The 17,314-nt window shown below is 38.0% G+C and overlaps 1 protein-coding gene across 1 annotated transcript in view; it reads left to right on the top strand.

Annotated features, from left to right (window-relative positions):
- Window positions 1–17,314, top strand: part of LOC128741515 (hemicentin-1) — a 140,870-nt gene that overhangs the window by 43,668 nt on the left and 79,888 nt on the right. Inside the window, exons 2-3 of the mRNA XM_053837389.1 lie at window positions 12,563–12,686; window positions 12,991–13,105. Of these exons, the coding sequence (XP_053693364.1) occupies window positions 12,563–12,686; window positions 12,991–13,105 (239 nt within the window). The remainder of the gene's footprint in view (window positions 1–12,562; window positions 12,687–12,990; window positions 13,106–17,314) is intronic.

Here is a 17,314-nt window from a genome sequence, read left to right as displayed (position 1 = left end):
TGGGAAAATGCGCCGGAAATTGCTGTTTGCACAAATGCCTAGTGATTCTTTAAACACTTCAATATATATTACAGGAAACAGCTGGTGATAATGTTTGTCAGTACATTCTTTTGGTGAATTGAGAGCTACGTATATTTTAGTTAACATTTTTTCAGTACGTCACAGAGCTAATGGTATATTAGTAGATGGCTACCATCATTCCCGATTTACATGACATGCAATATTCTATTTTAAATTTAAAATAAACAAAATTTCAGCGAATAGAATGCTATCCAATATTAATTTGAAAAATCTCTTCCAATGCATTAACATAATTACATTACAAAGCCTAGCAATTAAATAACACGTCGAACAGAGATTTCATAGCGATATGCAACTGCAGCAATGCGACAAGCACGAAACAACGAAGCGATGCGTGATGATTGTGCCAAGTTATGGACACGTTTTGGAACAATGTCAAGGTGTCCATAACAGTGAATGTGCTACGCCGCTTACCACGAAAACCGGCCATGAACGTTTACGAATCTGCAAACTACATTACATTGCGTCGTCGTTGTCGTCATCGTCGTCGTACCGGCCATGGCTGTCAAACTGTGGATTTTCATTGTCCGCAAAAGCCTGGTGGAAAAGGAACATCGGTAAAACATGCACCGGAAACGACGAACCCGCACCCAACCGTCGTCGCACGCTGCACGGCGGCTCAACCGACCGATGCATCTGCGGCCGTAATCTGCAGAAATTGATGGCTCACAATTATGACAGTAACCACAGAGTAATTTATGCACAAAAAAGCTAGAGGGAGAGTGATCATATACGGTACAGTGCTGATGCCAAAACTCGGTAGCAGGAAGAGCACAATGAAAGCCCCAAAATGCGCAGTAATGCAAGCCGCCGCATTCGGTTCCTGTACATACACGTGGAGTTGTTCATTTTGTCGGCACGAATGAGTAAGTCAGGGTAGGATTTCGGATTCCAATTCGCGCGATTTGTTACGAAAGTTTTGCAATTACATTCTGGTGAAACCGGTTTAAAGCACAAGGCTGAATTTCCTTACAAGGAAAAGTTTGGTGAACCACACATTGAGCAATTCTATGGACAATAACATAAGTAATCCATCGGTAGTTCGTATTGTCCATCCATTATAATTAAAAATGGAACATAATATCAGTGGTTCCGCGCAACGTGTTGGATTGAGCTTATAAAGCAATCGATGATCATCTATGCAGCAACGCTACGATTTGAGTCTCAACTTATGTCCGTGTTGAATTTTCATAATTAAGGACTCATATTTTCAAACATACTTGCACAATTTTCACAGACAATATCAGCATGAAAAATCCCATGGCCTATATCAGAACGAATTTTTTTCTCAAACAGCAGCTGACGCCACCTGTACGTCAAAAAAGATACTTAGTTCCAACCAACTTCGGTGACCATAAGTTACGTTTGGTTAAATTCATTTTTCTTTATTAATTTTACTGGTCCATAAAGTATACACTTTTCTCTTGACCGCTTTTATTACAACAGAAGTTGGTTCGGTGAGACTTTTTTTTTGTGCTTTATTTGCAACGTCTAAATATAGTGGCTTTTCGGCTGTCAGACTTTGCTATACACTAAGTTGAAAACAGAAAGAAGGGGACAGTTTCCATACATCCGCTATGGCCGGCTATGAGTAATTTCAGGAAAATTAGGGCGAATAATATAAAAGTATTTAATTAAGTCTACAGTTGCACATAAATGTTTGGTCGGAGGATAGTAATGTCGCTGGTTTATTGCGGAGTTGTGAACAATGCAAACAGTAGGTGCTAGAACAAGAATTAATCTCACTGCTTATGATGGATTGATCAAAAGGAACCCTAATGTGAACTGCTAATTTTTAATATTAAACATTCAGTTGTTCCCTTATTTCCCCTCAGAAATTTATAAAATCTTTAGTTTCTTTTTCGATCTAAGAGTCGTAGCAGATGAGATCCTATAGAGGAGTAAATCGTTTGACGGTATTCTTTCATTATTCATTGCAACGTAGGTATCCAAAAGAAGTATCAAAACAACAGTAAATAGTTATGGAATTTTTTAAAGCCCTAAATAAAACTCAGCTACTGTAAACTGCGATCAATGACTTCATGGCCTGCGGCTGTCTCGCCCTGAATCATCTATGAAAAGTCATAAACTATTTCTTATGGCGTTATTCCATACATATAGTGTCAATATTTTTATGGCAAACAACGTTATACCAAACAGCTTTATGTCAAATGGCGTTATTAATTATTGAAAGATTCACCTGATGCTGTTGACCCTTTACGTGTTGTACATTGTACATAAATAAAAACACTAACTAAATAACCTAAGCTAAAAGCTCTTAAGAGCAGCAGTTGTCAATTAAAATTTCTACGCGAAATATTGAAATCAAAATAGAATAGGGCGGGGCAGATATAAAGAAGGACAACAACATAATATATTTTATAGTGATGCAGTTACTCAATGTCTTCACATTCAACTATAAACCATCTGCGGTAATAGTGTTTTGCAAAATAAATTCTTCTTTCTTCTGATCAAGTGCTGATTCGGACTTTTACCCCACTTGCGGGGCAAAAGCGCGAATACCACGGGGCAAAAGTTCGAAGCTAGAATCCATGAAATTAGCCCAGCAGTAGCTAACAAAACCATATTATCTTCAATCTGCGTTATGTTTCGGTAAGGGATATTCTCAATTTGCACCTTTTCTATTTTACGCTGGTGTATTGCAGCCTCCGTTAGATCGAAACTTTTCAAGACGTTTGTTTTTTGTTTCATCAGTGGAAACACATTGTTTTTCTTCGGCCAACATCTGTAGAGTACACAGTTTTCTGCAGATCTTTCATTTCTAGTATCTGTAATATAGTGCCTAATGCTGTATATAATTAGCAATACATTTTTGCCTCGCCCATGAATCGTACTCTTGCCCCACCCGTGAATCGAACTTTTACCCCGCTAGGCGCTTGACGGGGTTAGATTAAATTACGGAAAAGTGAAATATATTTTGTAAATTATTTTCACCGTATTTTCAAAACAGATATGTGAGTGATGTAAAACGCTGCTACAAATTTTCAAGAAGTAATATCCTCCTGTTGATATCGTATTTGCCGTATAACAAAAAATTACATCAAAAACCGCCCTAAAATAACATTTGCACATAACTCAGCAACTATGCATCGTAAGCAACCAAAGTTTACGTTAGATTCAAGCTTTAAAAGTAGTCACCCATCCATGCCAATGTAGAAAATTTACTCAGAATCTGCACCGATAAATCACTGAATCGCACTCTTACCCGCATCGCACTTTTACCCCTCCTTACTCTAATTTAATAGACTATTAAAGAAACAACACTTACACGAATCAGTTTATTCTGGCTATATTTGGTGCGGCTGAAGTGCGGTCGAAGAAACTCTCTATTTCAAAGAAATGTTGATTTGAGTCAGTATGGCGGGGCAATACAATTCGCCGACTAAAACCTTACTAATGAAGAGAACCCTTTTAATTTTTCGTGTTCTTTCCAATGTGTCCATATTCAACAAACGACAGCGATCTTAACACGGAAACAAATTGTTTGTGTGTTCTCCATGAATGATATCTAAGGGCGTATCGAATGCATTTGAGTTGAATGCCTTCCAATCTGTACGACCAAATATCTGGGTAAGGGCTCCTGCTCCACACCACAGTTGCGTATTTAATTACGGATCGCACGAGAGATTAGTGAAGAGCGCGCAGACAATAGGGATTTCGAAATTCTTCGGTTAGTCAAAATATAGATCCTCAGTTTTTACTGGCTTTCACTATTATTTACGAGTAATGTTTACGGAACGAGAGCTTCTCGTCCAGGTGCACCCAGAGATCCTTGAAGACGGAGCTCTATCCAGTGACTCGCTAATGATATTGTGAGCTATGGATATTAGAGCTATGGCGTGGTTGTAAGAGATGACCAAGCATTTCTGCACACTGGTGAGCAGCTCGTTTATTTTGCACCAGTTGATGAAGACGTTGGGAAACCTTTGGAGCTCACAACAAGCTTTAATAGACTTTACAATGAGAAAGAGTTACAAATCATCCGCATACAACAGTGTACATCCTCGAAGCAACACAGCGCATAGATTATTGAAGAATAGTGAAAAAGTAAAGGTCTAAAATTGCTCCCTTGCGAGACATCAGTATCGATTACAAAATTGATCCGAATGTGCGCTGCCCAGCCTCGCAGAACGACGCCGGTTAACCAGAAATGACCTCAGCCAATCCACAAAGGTCGGCACCGCGCCCATCCGTTCTACTTTATCCAGAAGCAAGCATGGCAACCTTCAGGTCTGTGTAAATAGTATCTATTTGAGTGCCATTTACCATGTTTTGGATGCTTCATATTATGATACGAACTATGTGATGAGATTTGTGGTAGTCGACCATTTGGAAAAACTCCATGCTGGCCACAGGAAATATGGCGGTTTACTTCATAAAATAGAAGATTATTTACGAGAGTCTTCTGTAGCTTCGATCCTGCGCATAGAGAGGTAATTCTTCAGTAGTTTCCCACTACCATGCGATTTCCTAAATGCTCACCTTATGTTAATTGGGTACATGTGCGTATTCGCAGGAAATTGGAGTTTTATAAATTATGTCTAACGTCCATTATGCCTAATATCCGTATGCCTAACGTCGCGCAAGTCAGTATTGATAACTGCATCCATGTTTAACCCATTATGACCCAGCGTATGATATATCATACCTCGTCTTCAAAACTTGTTTACTGCTGAATTTCAATAGTTAGCATTGTTAATATATCACTACAAGAGAGATAAGACATCAATCTGATGTGTGTGTGATATAATTTGTCAGTTTTTGTCATTTCATCTGTATTTTCAACAGTGCAAAGTTGTAACAAATGGCGGAAAAAAAGTTGAAAAAATAGCGAAAAAATGTTTGTCTCCAAAACGCATGAAAAAGTCTACATTTAGTGACGAAACATTACCTGACATGTAAATTAGTATTTATATGTAAAGTCTATCACAAAATTCGATGAGAAATCTGTAAAAAACTTTGTGATTTGTTTGTTTGAAACTGAGCCTATAAAATATTTAACCTGCGATATTTTGGCCTTGAAAGCATTCCAAATGACGATTTTGCGTTTCCCGACACATTCGAGCCATAATATAATAGATTACAGAGTTTCACTTCATTTGGTCCAAATTTAGGTATACCCGGGTCATAATGGGTTAATGATTATTTGGTCTATACAATTTGGTTGATCAAACCGTCCATTGATTATTAATGATAATACTAGAGTAATTAAAGATTGCATTTACATCACTGGTTACGCTTTCCTGGACCTGATACAGTAATTTTCCGATTTTGTCGGCCCCATGTTGAATTTTGGGCTGACAAAATGGGGAAACTGACAAAATCGGGAATTTTAATTCGATTTTTTTTTCAAAATTCAAGACTTAGGACCTCACAATATCGAAGACTTCTACTAAAAATTAAATTTTAACCCTCAATTGGTTATTAGCTTTGTGCGGGAAAACTTGGTTTTGGGTTTATGGAACCTTTGGAAGAGTTTCGTCCAGCGGAATTCAAATTTTAATAGTGCAATAAAAAATTCATTCTTCTTCAGTTTCAATCAGGGATGGCTCGATCACTTTGGCTCAATTTTGATTCATTTACCATCTCAGCCGAGCCAAATATGACAATATTATGTATGGGACATTTATAGAACTAGCTATAGTCTACAATTTTTCTGAACAATGTTTTGCTGTATCGTTTGTAGTTACGGTGCTACAACGCTAGTAACTCATCAGTGACTAAATGAACGTTCATTTAGTCACTAATGAGATACTAGGATTGTAGCGCCATAATTACAAAAGATACAGCAAAACTTTATTCAGTAAAATTATAGATAATAACCTGTTCTACATATGTCCATACATAACTTTATCATATTTGGCCCTGTTAAGACGGTACTGTCAAATGAATCAAAATTGAGTGAAACTGATCGAACCATCCCTGGTTTCAATATATCACGTTGAAGTGTTCTGCAAAGTTTTACAGCATATTATAACAAGAAATTTTGCTGAAGACAGTAACCTTCTATCTCTTCAGCAAAGATAGGAAAATCCTACTTTTGAATCGTTAAAATAGTAGTAGTAGTAGTAGTAGTAGTAGTAGTAGTAGTAGTAGTAGTAGTAGTAGTAGTAGTAGTAGTAGTAGTAGTAGTAGTAGTAGTAGTAGTAGTAGTAGTAGTAGTAGTAGTAGTAGTAGTAGTAGTAGTAGTAGTAGTAGTAGTAGTAGTAGTAGTAGTAGTAGTAGTAGTAGTAGTAGTAGTAGTAGTAGTAGTAGTAGTAGTAGTAGTAGTAGTAGTAGTAGTAGTAGTAGTAGTAGTAGTAGTAGTAGTAGTAGTAGTAGTAGTAGTAGTAGTAGTAGTAGTAGTAGTAGTAGTAGTAGTAGTAGTAGTAGTAGTAGTAGTAGTAGTAGTAGTAGTAGTAGTAGTAGTAGTAGTAGTAGTAGTAGTAGTAGTAGTAGTAGTAGTAGTAGTAGTAGTAGTAGTAGTAGTAGTAGTAGTAGTAGTAGTAGTAGTAGTAGTAGTAGTAGTAGTAGTAGTAGTAGTAGTAGTAGTAGTAGTAGTAGTAGTAGTAGTAGTAGTAGTAGTAGTAGTAGTAGTAGTAGTAGTAGTAGTAGTAGTAGTAGTAGTAGTAGTAGTAGTAGTAGTAGTAGTAGTAGTAGTAGTAGTAGTAGTAGTAGTAGTAGTAGTAGTAGTAGTAGTAGTAGTAGTAGTAGTAGTAGTAGTAGTAGTAGTAGTAGTAGTAGTAGTAGTAGTAGTAGTAGTAGTAGTAGTAGTAGTAGTAGTAGTAGTAGTAGTAGTAGTAGTAGTAGTAGTAGTAGTAGTAGTAGTAGTAGTAGTAGTAGTAGTAGTAGTAGTAGTAGTAGTAGTAGTAGTAGTAGTAGTAGTAGTAGTAGTAGTAGTAGTAGTAGTAGTAGTAGTAGTAGTAGTAGTAGTAGTAGTAGTAGTAGTAGTAGTAGTAGTAGTAGTAGTAGTAGTAGTAGTAGTAGTAGTAGTAGTAGTAGTAGTAGTAGTAGTAGTAGTAGTAGTAGTAGTAGTAGTAGTAGTAGTAGTAGTAGTAGTAGTAGTAGTAGTAGTAGTAGTAGTAGTAGTAGTAGTAGTAGTAGTAGTAGTAGTAGTAGTAGTAGTAGTAGTAGTAGTAGTAGTAGTAGTAGTAGTAGTAGTAGTAGTAGTAGTAGTAGTAGTAGTAGTAGTAGTAGTAGTAGTAGGTAATGATCCTAGTCCGCACCCCGTAGGGAGCGTATGTTGCCATGTTTCGAGAAAAGCCTGCCATCGATGAGAATATGGTCGATTTGGTTCAATGTTTGTTAATCAGGTGATCTCCAGGAGGCTTTGTGGATATCTATCATCTATGTGTGGAAAGTAAGTGCTCGAGAAGCTGCAAAGCTGAAGAATGGCTGTTGTCGTTCATGGCGATGTTCGGTACGGTGGGGCTCCATCACCGGTCTATACATCGCAGAAACCAACAATGAGATTTTTTTATTCAGGCAAATGAGGGATTACATACAATTAGAATTCTAGGAAAATCGATGTCTAACGATGTTTCCATTTCCGAAAAAAGCGATTTCTTAGATTACTAAGATCATGAGCTATGAGTAGCGCAAGATACAGCCCACACAAGTACATCTCATGTACGCTGTCGTCACGCAATGAGACAATTCTGTACTATTTTCCATACTATCAGCAAAGCTGCTATTACTAAAACCGTTTTCCCGGAAAAAGTAATATTTTTAGTTACTCATATCAAGATATATAACGTATACGCATATACACCAGCCCCGCCGCTGACAAAATTCTGAACTATTTTCCATACCATATTGAAGGGGAATCACTTGTATAAACTTCTCGAAGACCACTACTTTCTAGGTAATCAGTAGCGTAAGTTACAGCGTATGCTGTAATATTACATATGCGGTAGCGCCACATAGTGAGGCAATTCTGCGCTATTTTCTATATCACCTGCAAGGCTGCTATTACTCAAACAACTTTCCCTAAGAAAGTAATACCTTAGGTTACATGGATTACAAGCTATAGCAAATAAAACGAGGTCGCATATACACTAGCGCTGCACGTTGAAAATATTCTGGACTATTTTCAGTGTCATTTCCGAGATAACAGTCGTTTGAACAACCTTCCCGAAGACTGCAACTTTCTAAATAGTCAGTAGCGTAAGATACAGCCTATACAAGAATATTACATATGCACTAGCGCCACGTAACGAGAAAATCCTGAACTACTGCTGCCTGCCCGCTAACCTACCTTTCAATGAAGACGATTGTAATATGTTTCCAAGATATGCACTTACACCCTTTTCACTCCAAGTAGTAATTCCCTATAATCGCTTGGAATGAAAGGGGTACAATGCATAACTGAGAAGAAAAGGGGTGTAACCGCAAATAACATTTTCGAAACTATCTTATAAATCCCGAAAATCAAAGTGGTTTTCCAAGATTTCAATGGAATTTGATAAAGTAAAGCTAACACAACTATAGTGCGTCATTAGTTTTGTATTATATAATCTGACGAATTTTCTTGACGATGTTAACTTTGAATCTGATTTTCTCGAAATTTACTTTTTGTCACTTACAGCCCTTTCCTTCTGACCCACTCAATTATAACCGAACACTACAGCTGTAGCGCACTTTTCCAACACAGATATCAAATTCGACTAGGTTTAAACGTCTCGCCGTGAAGAATCTGCTGAGACAATGGACTTTAGTCATTGTTTCTGGCACACTTCCCTAGCACAAACATCAAATTAGACTAGGTTTAATCGCGTTCAAAAATATTTGTTGGCACGAGGGGCTTTATCCCTCTTTCTGGCGTATTTCCCAAGCAAGAACACCAAAATGGTCTAGGTTTAGTCGCGATGTTAATAAATCTTGTTGAGACTAAGAAACTTTGTCACGTGTTTTGGCTTACTTCCCAAGCACAGATATCAAATTGGTATAGGCTTAGATCATCGTAAAGAATCTTCCAACCAATCACGAAGCGAGGATTTCCAGTTGGACAATGCTTCATTATTTTCAATTTTTCAATAGTACGTACTTTGGAATTAATAGGTTTCATTACTGCTGTGGATGCGTAGAAGATTTTCTAATCGGTTGGTGTAAAAATATTCAAAATCGATCTGGAAACCGCTAGCTATTAGCGCTCAAAATCTGTCATTTTGCGTGACGCTCGTATTTTTAGATTTTTTGGAATGACACCCTATCTCAAACCTTGCCATAAAACGTACTCCTACGTCAAAAGATATGTGATTTTTGTTACGTGCTCAATAATTGTTATACATTTTAGTTTACGTCGAATGCGAGATTCACTTTTGCATTTTGTAACTTGTCAGAATTTAGCTCCTAAACGCCTGGGCTGTTTTTTATCAAGTTTGGCATAAATATTGTTTGAGTTAGGTAACCATCATAATAGGAAATAAGCAAATAAGGAAATAAGGCTTTGTTTTTCATTCATTATGCAATTATGCAGGGTGGCCCTGAGCCAGATCGACCACTTAGCTATAGTAATAACTGAAGAGGGAAAGCTTTATCATTTTACTGTTTTTTTTCTAAAACGCTAATGGAGGAAACATTATAGTCAAATATTATTAGAACTTGTTGATTCTTTAACAATTAACTAGTTCTAATACTTAATATTAGTGTCACGGTGATCTAAATAAGCAAATAATTATAGTCAAATTATTGGATGCTGCGTGCTACAAAGTTAAATGTAATCTTTATTTTACCCTAATAACATACCTGTGACCCTTTAAGTTATATCAACTTAATAATGACTCGAATTAGTCAATTAAGGGGGCATAGTACTTTTTCAATTTAAAAAAATCGAAATTTTTTTTATTGATTGTATCGAAAGATTAACATTTTAACCATATGTGTTTCAAGTCATTTCGATGAATTCCAAAAATTGACATAGTTACAGCTATTTGTACCGCGCATGTCTGGAGCGATTACACAGCGAATAAAATCTTTAACGTCGTTTTTCTCGAAACCAGGTTCTGAAAGTCGGTACCATAAATATCTCAAGAACGGCTCAAGCAATTCTCATGATTCTTTTTTTGTTTGAAAGCCAGCAAAATTATCTAGTGTTTGACCCATCCTTTTTTCGATATTGCAATTTTTGTATTTTTTAGAAATGTTTAAATTCAATTTTTTCGACTGAAAACCTTACTTTTAAGTTTGAATGTCCGCCATTTTGTTATGCGTTCGAATTTAAAAAAAGGATGGGTCAAACACGAGATAATTTAATATACTTTCATGTCGTTTTGGAATTTTTCAATTCGGAAAAGCCCCCTAGCGCCAATCCATGGTACCGCAAATCATGTTTTTTTCGAATGATCATGTTCAAGGAACCGTAAGGGAGAGGGGAAGAGGTTTACATATGCAAACAAAACTGTAAATATTAGTATAAAGTACAATGTTTAGAATGCAAAAAACCCGAATCGATTCGCTTTTCGCGTTATCGAGAAAAAAATATTTGAAATAAGGCAAAAAATATGGTGTAAAAAGTACTATGCCCCCTTAATAATCAATTCAGCTGTTTCATAACAAGTATGTTACTTGGGTAGTCTATTTAAAAACTAAACCCATAAGATGGTGAAATATTTTTTTGTAACTTTATCACGCAAAAGTAATTGATTCGGGTTTTTATTGCTACTATTGAATCGCTTGTTAAGAAACCCCACAATTTTCGTGAAAATAGTGTTTGTGTGGTTTCTCAAACAAATAATTCAATTATGGTAAGCATAAAACATTACGTACGTATCTTCTGTACATCGATTTGCTTAATTAAATGATAATTACAGTCTAAATTGCATATGAAAGAGTTGCTTTGGGGACACCAAAAAAGTTGTCTGAAAAAAAAATTAGTTCAACAACGATCATAAAATTACAAGCTGGGTGCTTTTGAATATAATCACAGAGCGATAGCTGTTTATTTGAAAGTTTGTTCTACAATTTGCTGCCAAAATGCAGCTCTGGTATACAGTGAAACCACTTTTGCAACAACGGATCAGGCTGTCCGGTTCATCCACACCCAATCCGGAACCGTCAATGCATAACGTATAACATCAGACCAAAGTTGGTGATGATGATGACGATGGTACTGACGATGCTGATGTTGACGATGATGGCCTGGCGATGGGGATGATAAATTATGGTATTTCTCGCCAGATTTTTCACACGTATCCTGGCCGAGCGACGAGGAACGGATAACGACTGACCGCTACTGCTGCCCGCTCGTTTGGGTGGTGGTGGTGGTGGTGTTTGGTATGTATATAGTAAGTTCCGGAAATTTGAGGTATTTATCCTTTGGTCGGACGAGCTTATTTCCAAAGCGTTCGCGACAAAAACCAGACTCATAGCACTGCGCTGTAGATATTACGGTCAGATAACCAACCATTTTATTTTGTCCCTCGACCGATGAAAACAACAACACGTCAGAGCGCGGTCACGCCGTGCGGTTGATCACTGCGGGGTTGCATTTTCTGCGTCGTGCTGATGATAAATCATGTGAAATGTGGCGTACAATTTTTTTCCAATGTGCGTTATGATTGAGATTTATCAGAAAATTACCAGACCATACTTTGAATACTGTGCTGAAATCAGTGATTTCATTCATGTGTTTACACTCTGACGAAACCACACAAGTGGCACGCGACTTATCGTTCGATTTTCGTTTCATGTAATTTATTGAAAATTTCAAGCGAGGTAACCAGAGGTGCATTCCTAAAAAGGCAAAATTATTGGCAATCAAAATATCTGCAGAAATACAAATATTTGCAGAATATAAAATAATTATGAGTGAAGTTTTGTGCGGTTGACAACTAGAAATAAAAATATCCCTGTCTTATATATACATTATTTTTACGAATCGTATGAATCTACACGCTATGATGTGGAATTGGAATAAGTGAACAAAATTCATTTCAGTAATGTTTCTAGTAATTAAGAAATAAGCTTAAAAATTGGTGCTCTTATTTCGGTGCTTTCAATTTTCAAAAACCCACATAATTTAAAACAATAAATATTTGAATGATTGCATTGACTCGAAGGCCCGTGTAGAAATGGTGTCAATCAAACCGTCGGTTTTACAGTGGCTGAAAAAGAAACTACAGTGTGCGTGCATGTATATGGGCAACGCGCTCGATGCATGCATCCAACCGCTAACAAACAACCACATCCGGCAGCGATAAATCTCTCGCCAGATTATAGCATACTGGTTGGAATTCATTCTACGGGGCTGTGATTGCGAAACCAAATATAGGAATTTCATAACTTTGCAAAAACAAAATTTTCCCTCAACCCCTCGGACAATGCCTCGATCGGCCACTCTCCGGTGAATGTTCTTTCTCCCTGCTGGAGCTAACCGGACAACCGTACTGTGTTCCTCTCTGCAATCCGAAAACCGCAAACTAAATTCAAATAGCACTGGCCTCATTCCATGCATTTATGTCTTTATATTGAAATTTTACAGAGCCTTACAACGTGGATGGCGTGGAAGGACGCAATATCGAGTTACAATGCCCAATTACCGTTTCACTGACCGAGGTGAGCATGGTGCTCTGGTTCAAAGACAGTGCCGGAATACCACTGTACAGGTACGTGTTTCATTGTTTTTCTTTTCTCCAGAGTATGGTCTAATTTAGGGTTCCATTCCAATATTCCCCCGTTATTTTGATAGGGAATTCATTTGCCAGTAGAAACGAATTACAAATCCGTCCAAGTTTACTTCAACAAAACTGATCGTGATTTGTTAACTATTTTATTGAAAATGCGTCAGTCACCCTAAGTTCGGATGTCGGATCCAAAACGACTGCCCAGTGCAAGCTAGATTTGATTTTCAAACTTAACGGACAAATTTCTCTCTTTCTGCTCTCCTCGTTGCCTCGTTTTGGAATCCAGCGTGGACGTACGTGACAGAATATCCCGGCAACCGTCACACTGGTCAGCTCCAGAAGTATTTGGATCACGTGCGAAGTTCAATATTGATAAATCGCCCGCTTCGCTGCTGATAAAGGTAAGTGGTAGCACGTATTTCACTGAAATAGTTTATGTATCGGTCGTGTAGAGGGAAAATGGAGCGAAATGCTTGGTTAGCTTCGGAATTAACGGAGCCGATACAGGTTGTACTCTTGCAGTTCGTAGCAAGACATTTCCTTTTTATTAATGCTGACTTTATGGTTGAATCGATGTCAAGCCATGATTAATCTATAACCAAGTATTTCTCTTGTCTGTGGAACCGCTTCGGTGCTATCAAAGAGTTTAGTCAAATATAATACAGATTTTTTTGTAACTGTTAGTGAAAATTTGATTTCTAATCTTTTTAAAACCAGAGAATAAGTGTGAATTGTATAATATCGAAAGTAAGTTCCACTTCTCTGAAACAGTAAGCATCTCAGCCACTATTAAACAGTGCAATGCTTGGCACAAATAATGACGATACTGTCGCTGTCTTGGTACATGAAAACAGGGCTAATTGCACTTGTAAACTATATAGCAAGTTTACTCTTGCTGTTTTAGTTGAAAGATGATTTTCAAACCGTTAAAAATGCACTTTACTACGAACTTCTCGAGTATTCTACAAGGTAGCAGCCGAGGATCTCTTGTGTTCGTGTTGTTTCCATAGCACAGCTTTGCTGCTTGTAGTTGACCACATGGCACATGCTGATGACCGGTTTCAAAGACTCTTGGATGTGTTTGTTGATTGGTGCCGAAGCACATATGTAGCATGTTAAAGTATCAAGTAATGACTATTTCACATAACCGTAACATCTAGGGTTGCATACGTCCTGATTCACCAAGACATGTCCTGTTTCCGTATACGTTATACTGGTGTTCTGATTTACAGTGAAAAATCAGTCCCTCACAAAACAGTTTATCTGGCCTTCATAGATATCTCGATGCAAATTTAGTTTCGTAATTATAGCGTACTTCCAACTATCTCACGAAGATAGACCCGATGATGAGAAGGAAGCGTTCTTCGCGCGGATGGAGGCCACGTACGACAGCTGTTTGTCACGGGACATCAAGATCGTTATCGGGGATATGAACGTCCAGGTCGGTAGGGAAACGATGTATAGAACGGTGATCGGGTCCATAGCCTGCAGAGCGACGCAACCGACAACTTTAACGGATATCGGCCTGTATCATTACCTAGTACCAGTACCTGTGCGCTCAAAACTACAGACGGTCCACCTTGATAGAAGGAGCTAGGTGATTCGATATTTGACGAAATGACTGGTTTAACGAGGAATGCCGGCATTCGATGGAGAGGAAAAAAGAACTTAGCTTAGCTAAGATCGGGATTCACCTTAATAAATGATGTGATCGTACATGCGATGAAGAGGAAGAACTTGGAAAAACTAAAGAGAATTTGGTCAAGTACGACGAGTGCGCAGTGAGTTGACCATGATCCTTAGGAGAAAAAAGCGTCAGGAGCAGGACAGGGGTCGTGTGGAACTATAAAAACTATTCGAGCTAACGAGACGCGTAATTTCTTTGAGAAAGTGACCCAGTCTTATAAAGAATACCTATATACAGAAACCTAATATTGTGAGTTCATAGAAAAATTAGCATTCTGCGCTCGTTCTGACAACCGCAACTGACAACCGAAAATGACAGTTCTCATAAAACACTGACACAAATTCATTTCAACAAACACGTAAACATTATACGTACACTCGGAATTATTCTTGGTCAAATCCTGGAAAAAATATATTTAATCGCCGTTTCAACGATGCAGAAACATATTCTTTTACAGTTACCAATGTAAATACGAATCATTGACATGGAAAAGATTAGAAAAAGCATCCCGTTAGAATCAAATATAGAGCTGTAGCGAGCTGCAAACTAAACCTCAACTCGCAGTTAACTACATAGTCATTACCACTATTGGGGTTGGTAACGGTCACTTTCGTCGCTGACGCTAAACGAAAACTGAAAATAAAAAGGCATTCTGGAAAATGGTCAATCCCATGCGGTTTTCGTCATTAATGCCATTTTGAAATCCAAGATGGCAGACTATTATTTTTCATTTTGCAGGAAAACCCTTGCAATATAGACTTTTTTAAAACAGAGCTGATTGTTAGTAGACGATAATCGATGTTTGACAATATTTTGAAAACCAAGATTGTGGATTATTCAGCATTTTACATGAAAACCTTTGCAATATAGACTTTTTTAGAATGTGGCTCACTGTTAGTAGTCAAAAATCGATGTTTGACATCAATTTGAAAACCCAGCTAGCAGACCATTAGTCAGGGGGGCTCTGTAGCCGCAAGGTTACCGAGTCTGCTTTGACAAGCGAATGGTCATGGGTTCGAATCTTAGTAGAATCAGGCCATTCGATGTCAAAAGTGACTTTAGCATGGGTTTATTCTCAGGCCCCTCATCGCCCTTCCTTCATGCTGAGTTCTATATTATCCCGATATGGCCTATTGACAGTGCAAAAATGAGACCCTTGTAGTAAAAATGCACTGGTTTGCTACGCCAGGGATGACTATAATTGGGGACTGTGCGCTGTCATGTGGAACGAGGTGGATAAAGTAGAGTAAAGCATTGAAAGAAGGGTACCCAATTACACACAAGCACGCATAAAAAAAAGAAATTCAATAAGCATATCGCTCACTCAATAGCGACTATAGCTAAAATAAATGCAGTGCGGGTTATACAACAAACACCCGGGCGATATCACAATAGATCTAACTTACTGGTCGCAGTGATGAGTCCATACAGGAAAAAAAAAAAAAAGACCATTAGTCAGCAATTTGCATGAAAACCCCTGAAACATCCCAAGCAACAATGTGAGTTTTATTGTACTCTTATGGCGGTTTTAATGACTAATTTTGGTCTTAAATGCCATCATAAGAGTGTAATAAAGCCCAACTTGTTACTCGGGATACACTCTATTTAAACGGGAGTGACTGTAAGAAGTAGAAAAATGTTGTTTGACACCATTTTAAAATCCAAGATGGCGGGCTATTATTTTGAATTTTACATAAAAACCCTCAATAAGACTTTTTTGGATAGCGGATAACTGCTAGAAGTCGAAGATCAATGTGTGAGGCCATTTTCAAATTTAAGATTGCGGACTATTGTCAAGCATTTCTCATGAAAACCCTTGCAATAAGATTTTTTTAGAATGCGGGTTGCTGTTAGAAGTCGAAAATCGATGTTTGTCGCCATTTTAAATCCAATATGGCGGACTATTACTGAGAATTTTGCATGAAAACCCTTGTGATGCTTATTGGAATGAGGGTAACGACTAGAAGTCGAAAATCGATATTTGACAGGACTTGACTGTTCCAATCGACTGCTTGACTGGACTGCTCGATTCAACTGTTTGACTCAACTGCTCGACTCGATTTCTCGACTCGACTGCTCGATTCAACTACTCGATTCAACAGCTCAACTCGATTACTCGACTCGACTGACTCAACTATTTGCTCGACTGATTGAATCAAGCAGTTGAGTCGTGTATTCGAATTGAGCAGTTGAGTTGAACATTCGAGTCAGACAATACAGTCGATTATTCGAGTCGTGTCGAGTAGTTGAGTCGAGCAAATCAGTCGAGTAGTCAAGTCGACCAGTCTAGTCGAGTTAGGCAGTTGAGTCTAAGTCGAGTTAAACAGTTGAATTGAGCAGTCGAGTTCAGCGGTAGAGTCGAGCAGTCCAGTCAAGCAGTCTAGTCGAGCAGTCGAGTCAAACATTGATTTTCGACTTCTACCCGTCACGCGCATTCTAAATATGTCTATGTCACAGGAATTTTTAAGCAAAATCCTCAACAATAATCCGCCATCTTTGATTTCAAAATAGCATCAGCACGAATATGTTGGGTAAAAATGTTGGTGGGTTCATGTTCGAATAACACAGTCGGCTGAGTGTGACTGCCGCAAGCCAAGCTGGTAAAATAAGATGTTCGGCTCGGCGCTTAACCTGAATGACCCGCCAACATGTTGTTCATTTGCAACCAAACATATACACGTGTATGGAAGCCACACAGTCGAGCATGTTAGTCAGACCTGAATTCATCAGCGGGTTTATAATTTCTCTGAAAAGTTCATCGAAATACCTTTCACTTGGAACCGCTTGGAACCAAAGTCATTCAAATCGGTTTGGTGGCTTAAAAGTTATAAACAAACAAATGTTGAGAAAAGTGACGTTTTGTTATAGGACTACGTCTTTGTTTACTATACTGGGACTGGGTAGCGCTCTGTGAAAACGAAAA

The sequence above is a fragment of the Sabethes cyaneus genome, chromosome 3, assembly GCF_943734655.1.
Source record: "Sabethes cyaneus chromosome 3, idSabCyanKW18_F2, whole genome shotgun sequence".
Lineage (NCBI taxonomy): Eukaryota > Metazoa > Arthropoda > Insecta > Diptera > Culicidae > Sabethes > Sabethes cyaneus.
This window is presented reverse-complemented; position numbering and strand designations above follow the sequence as displayed.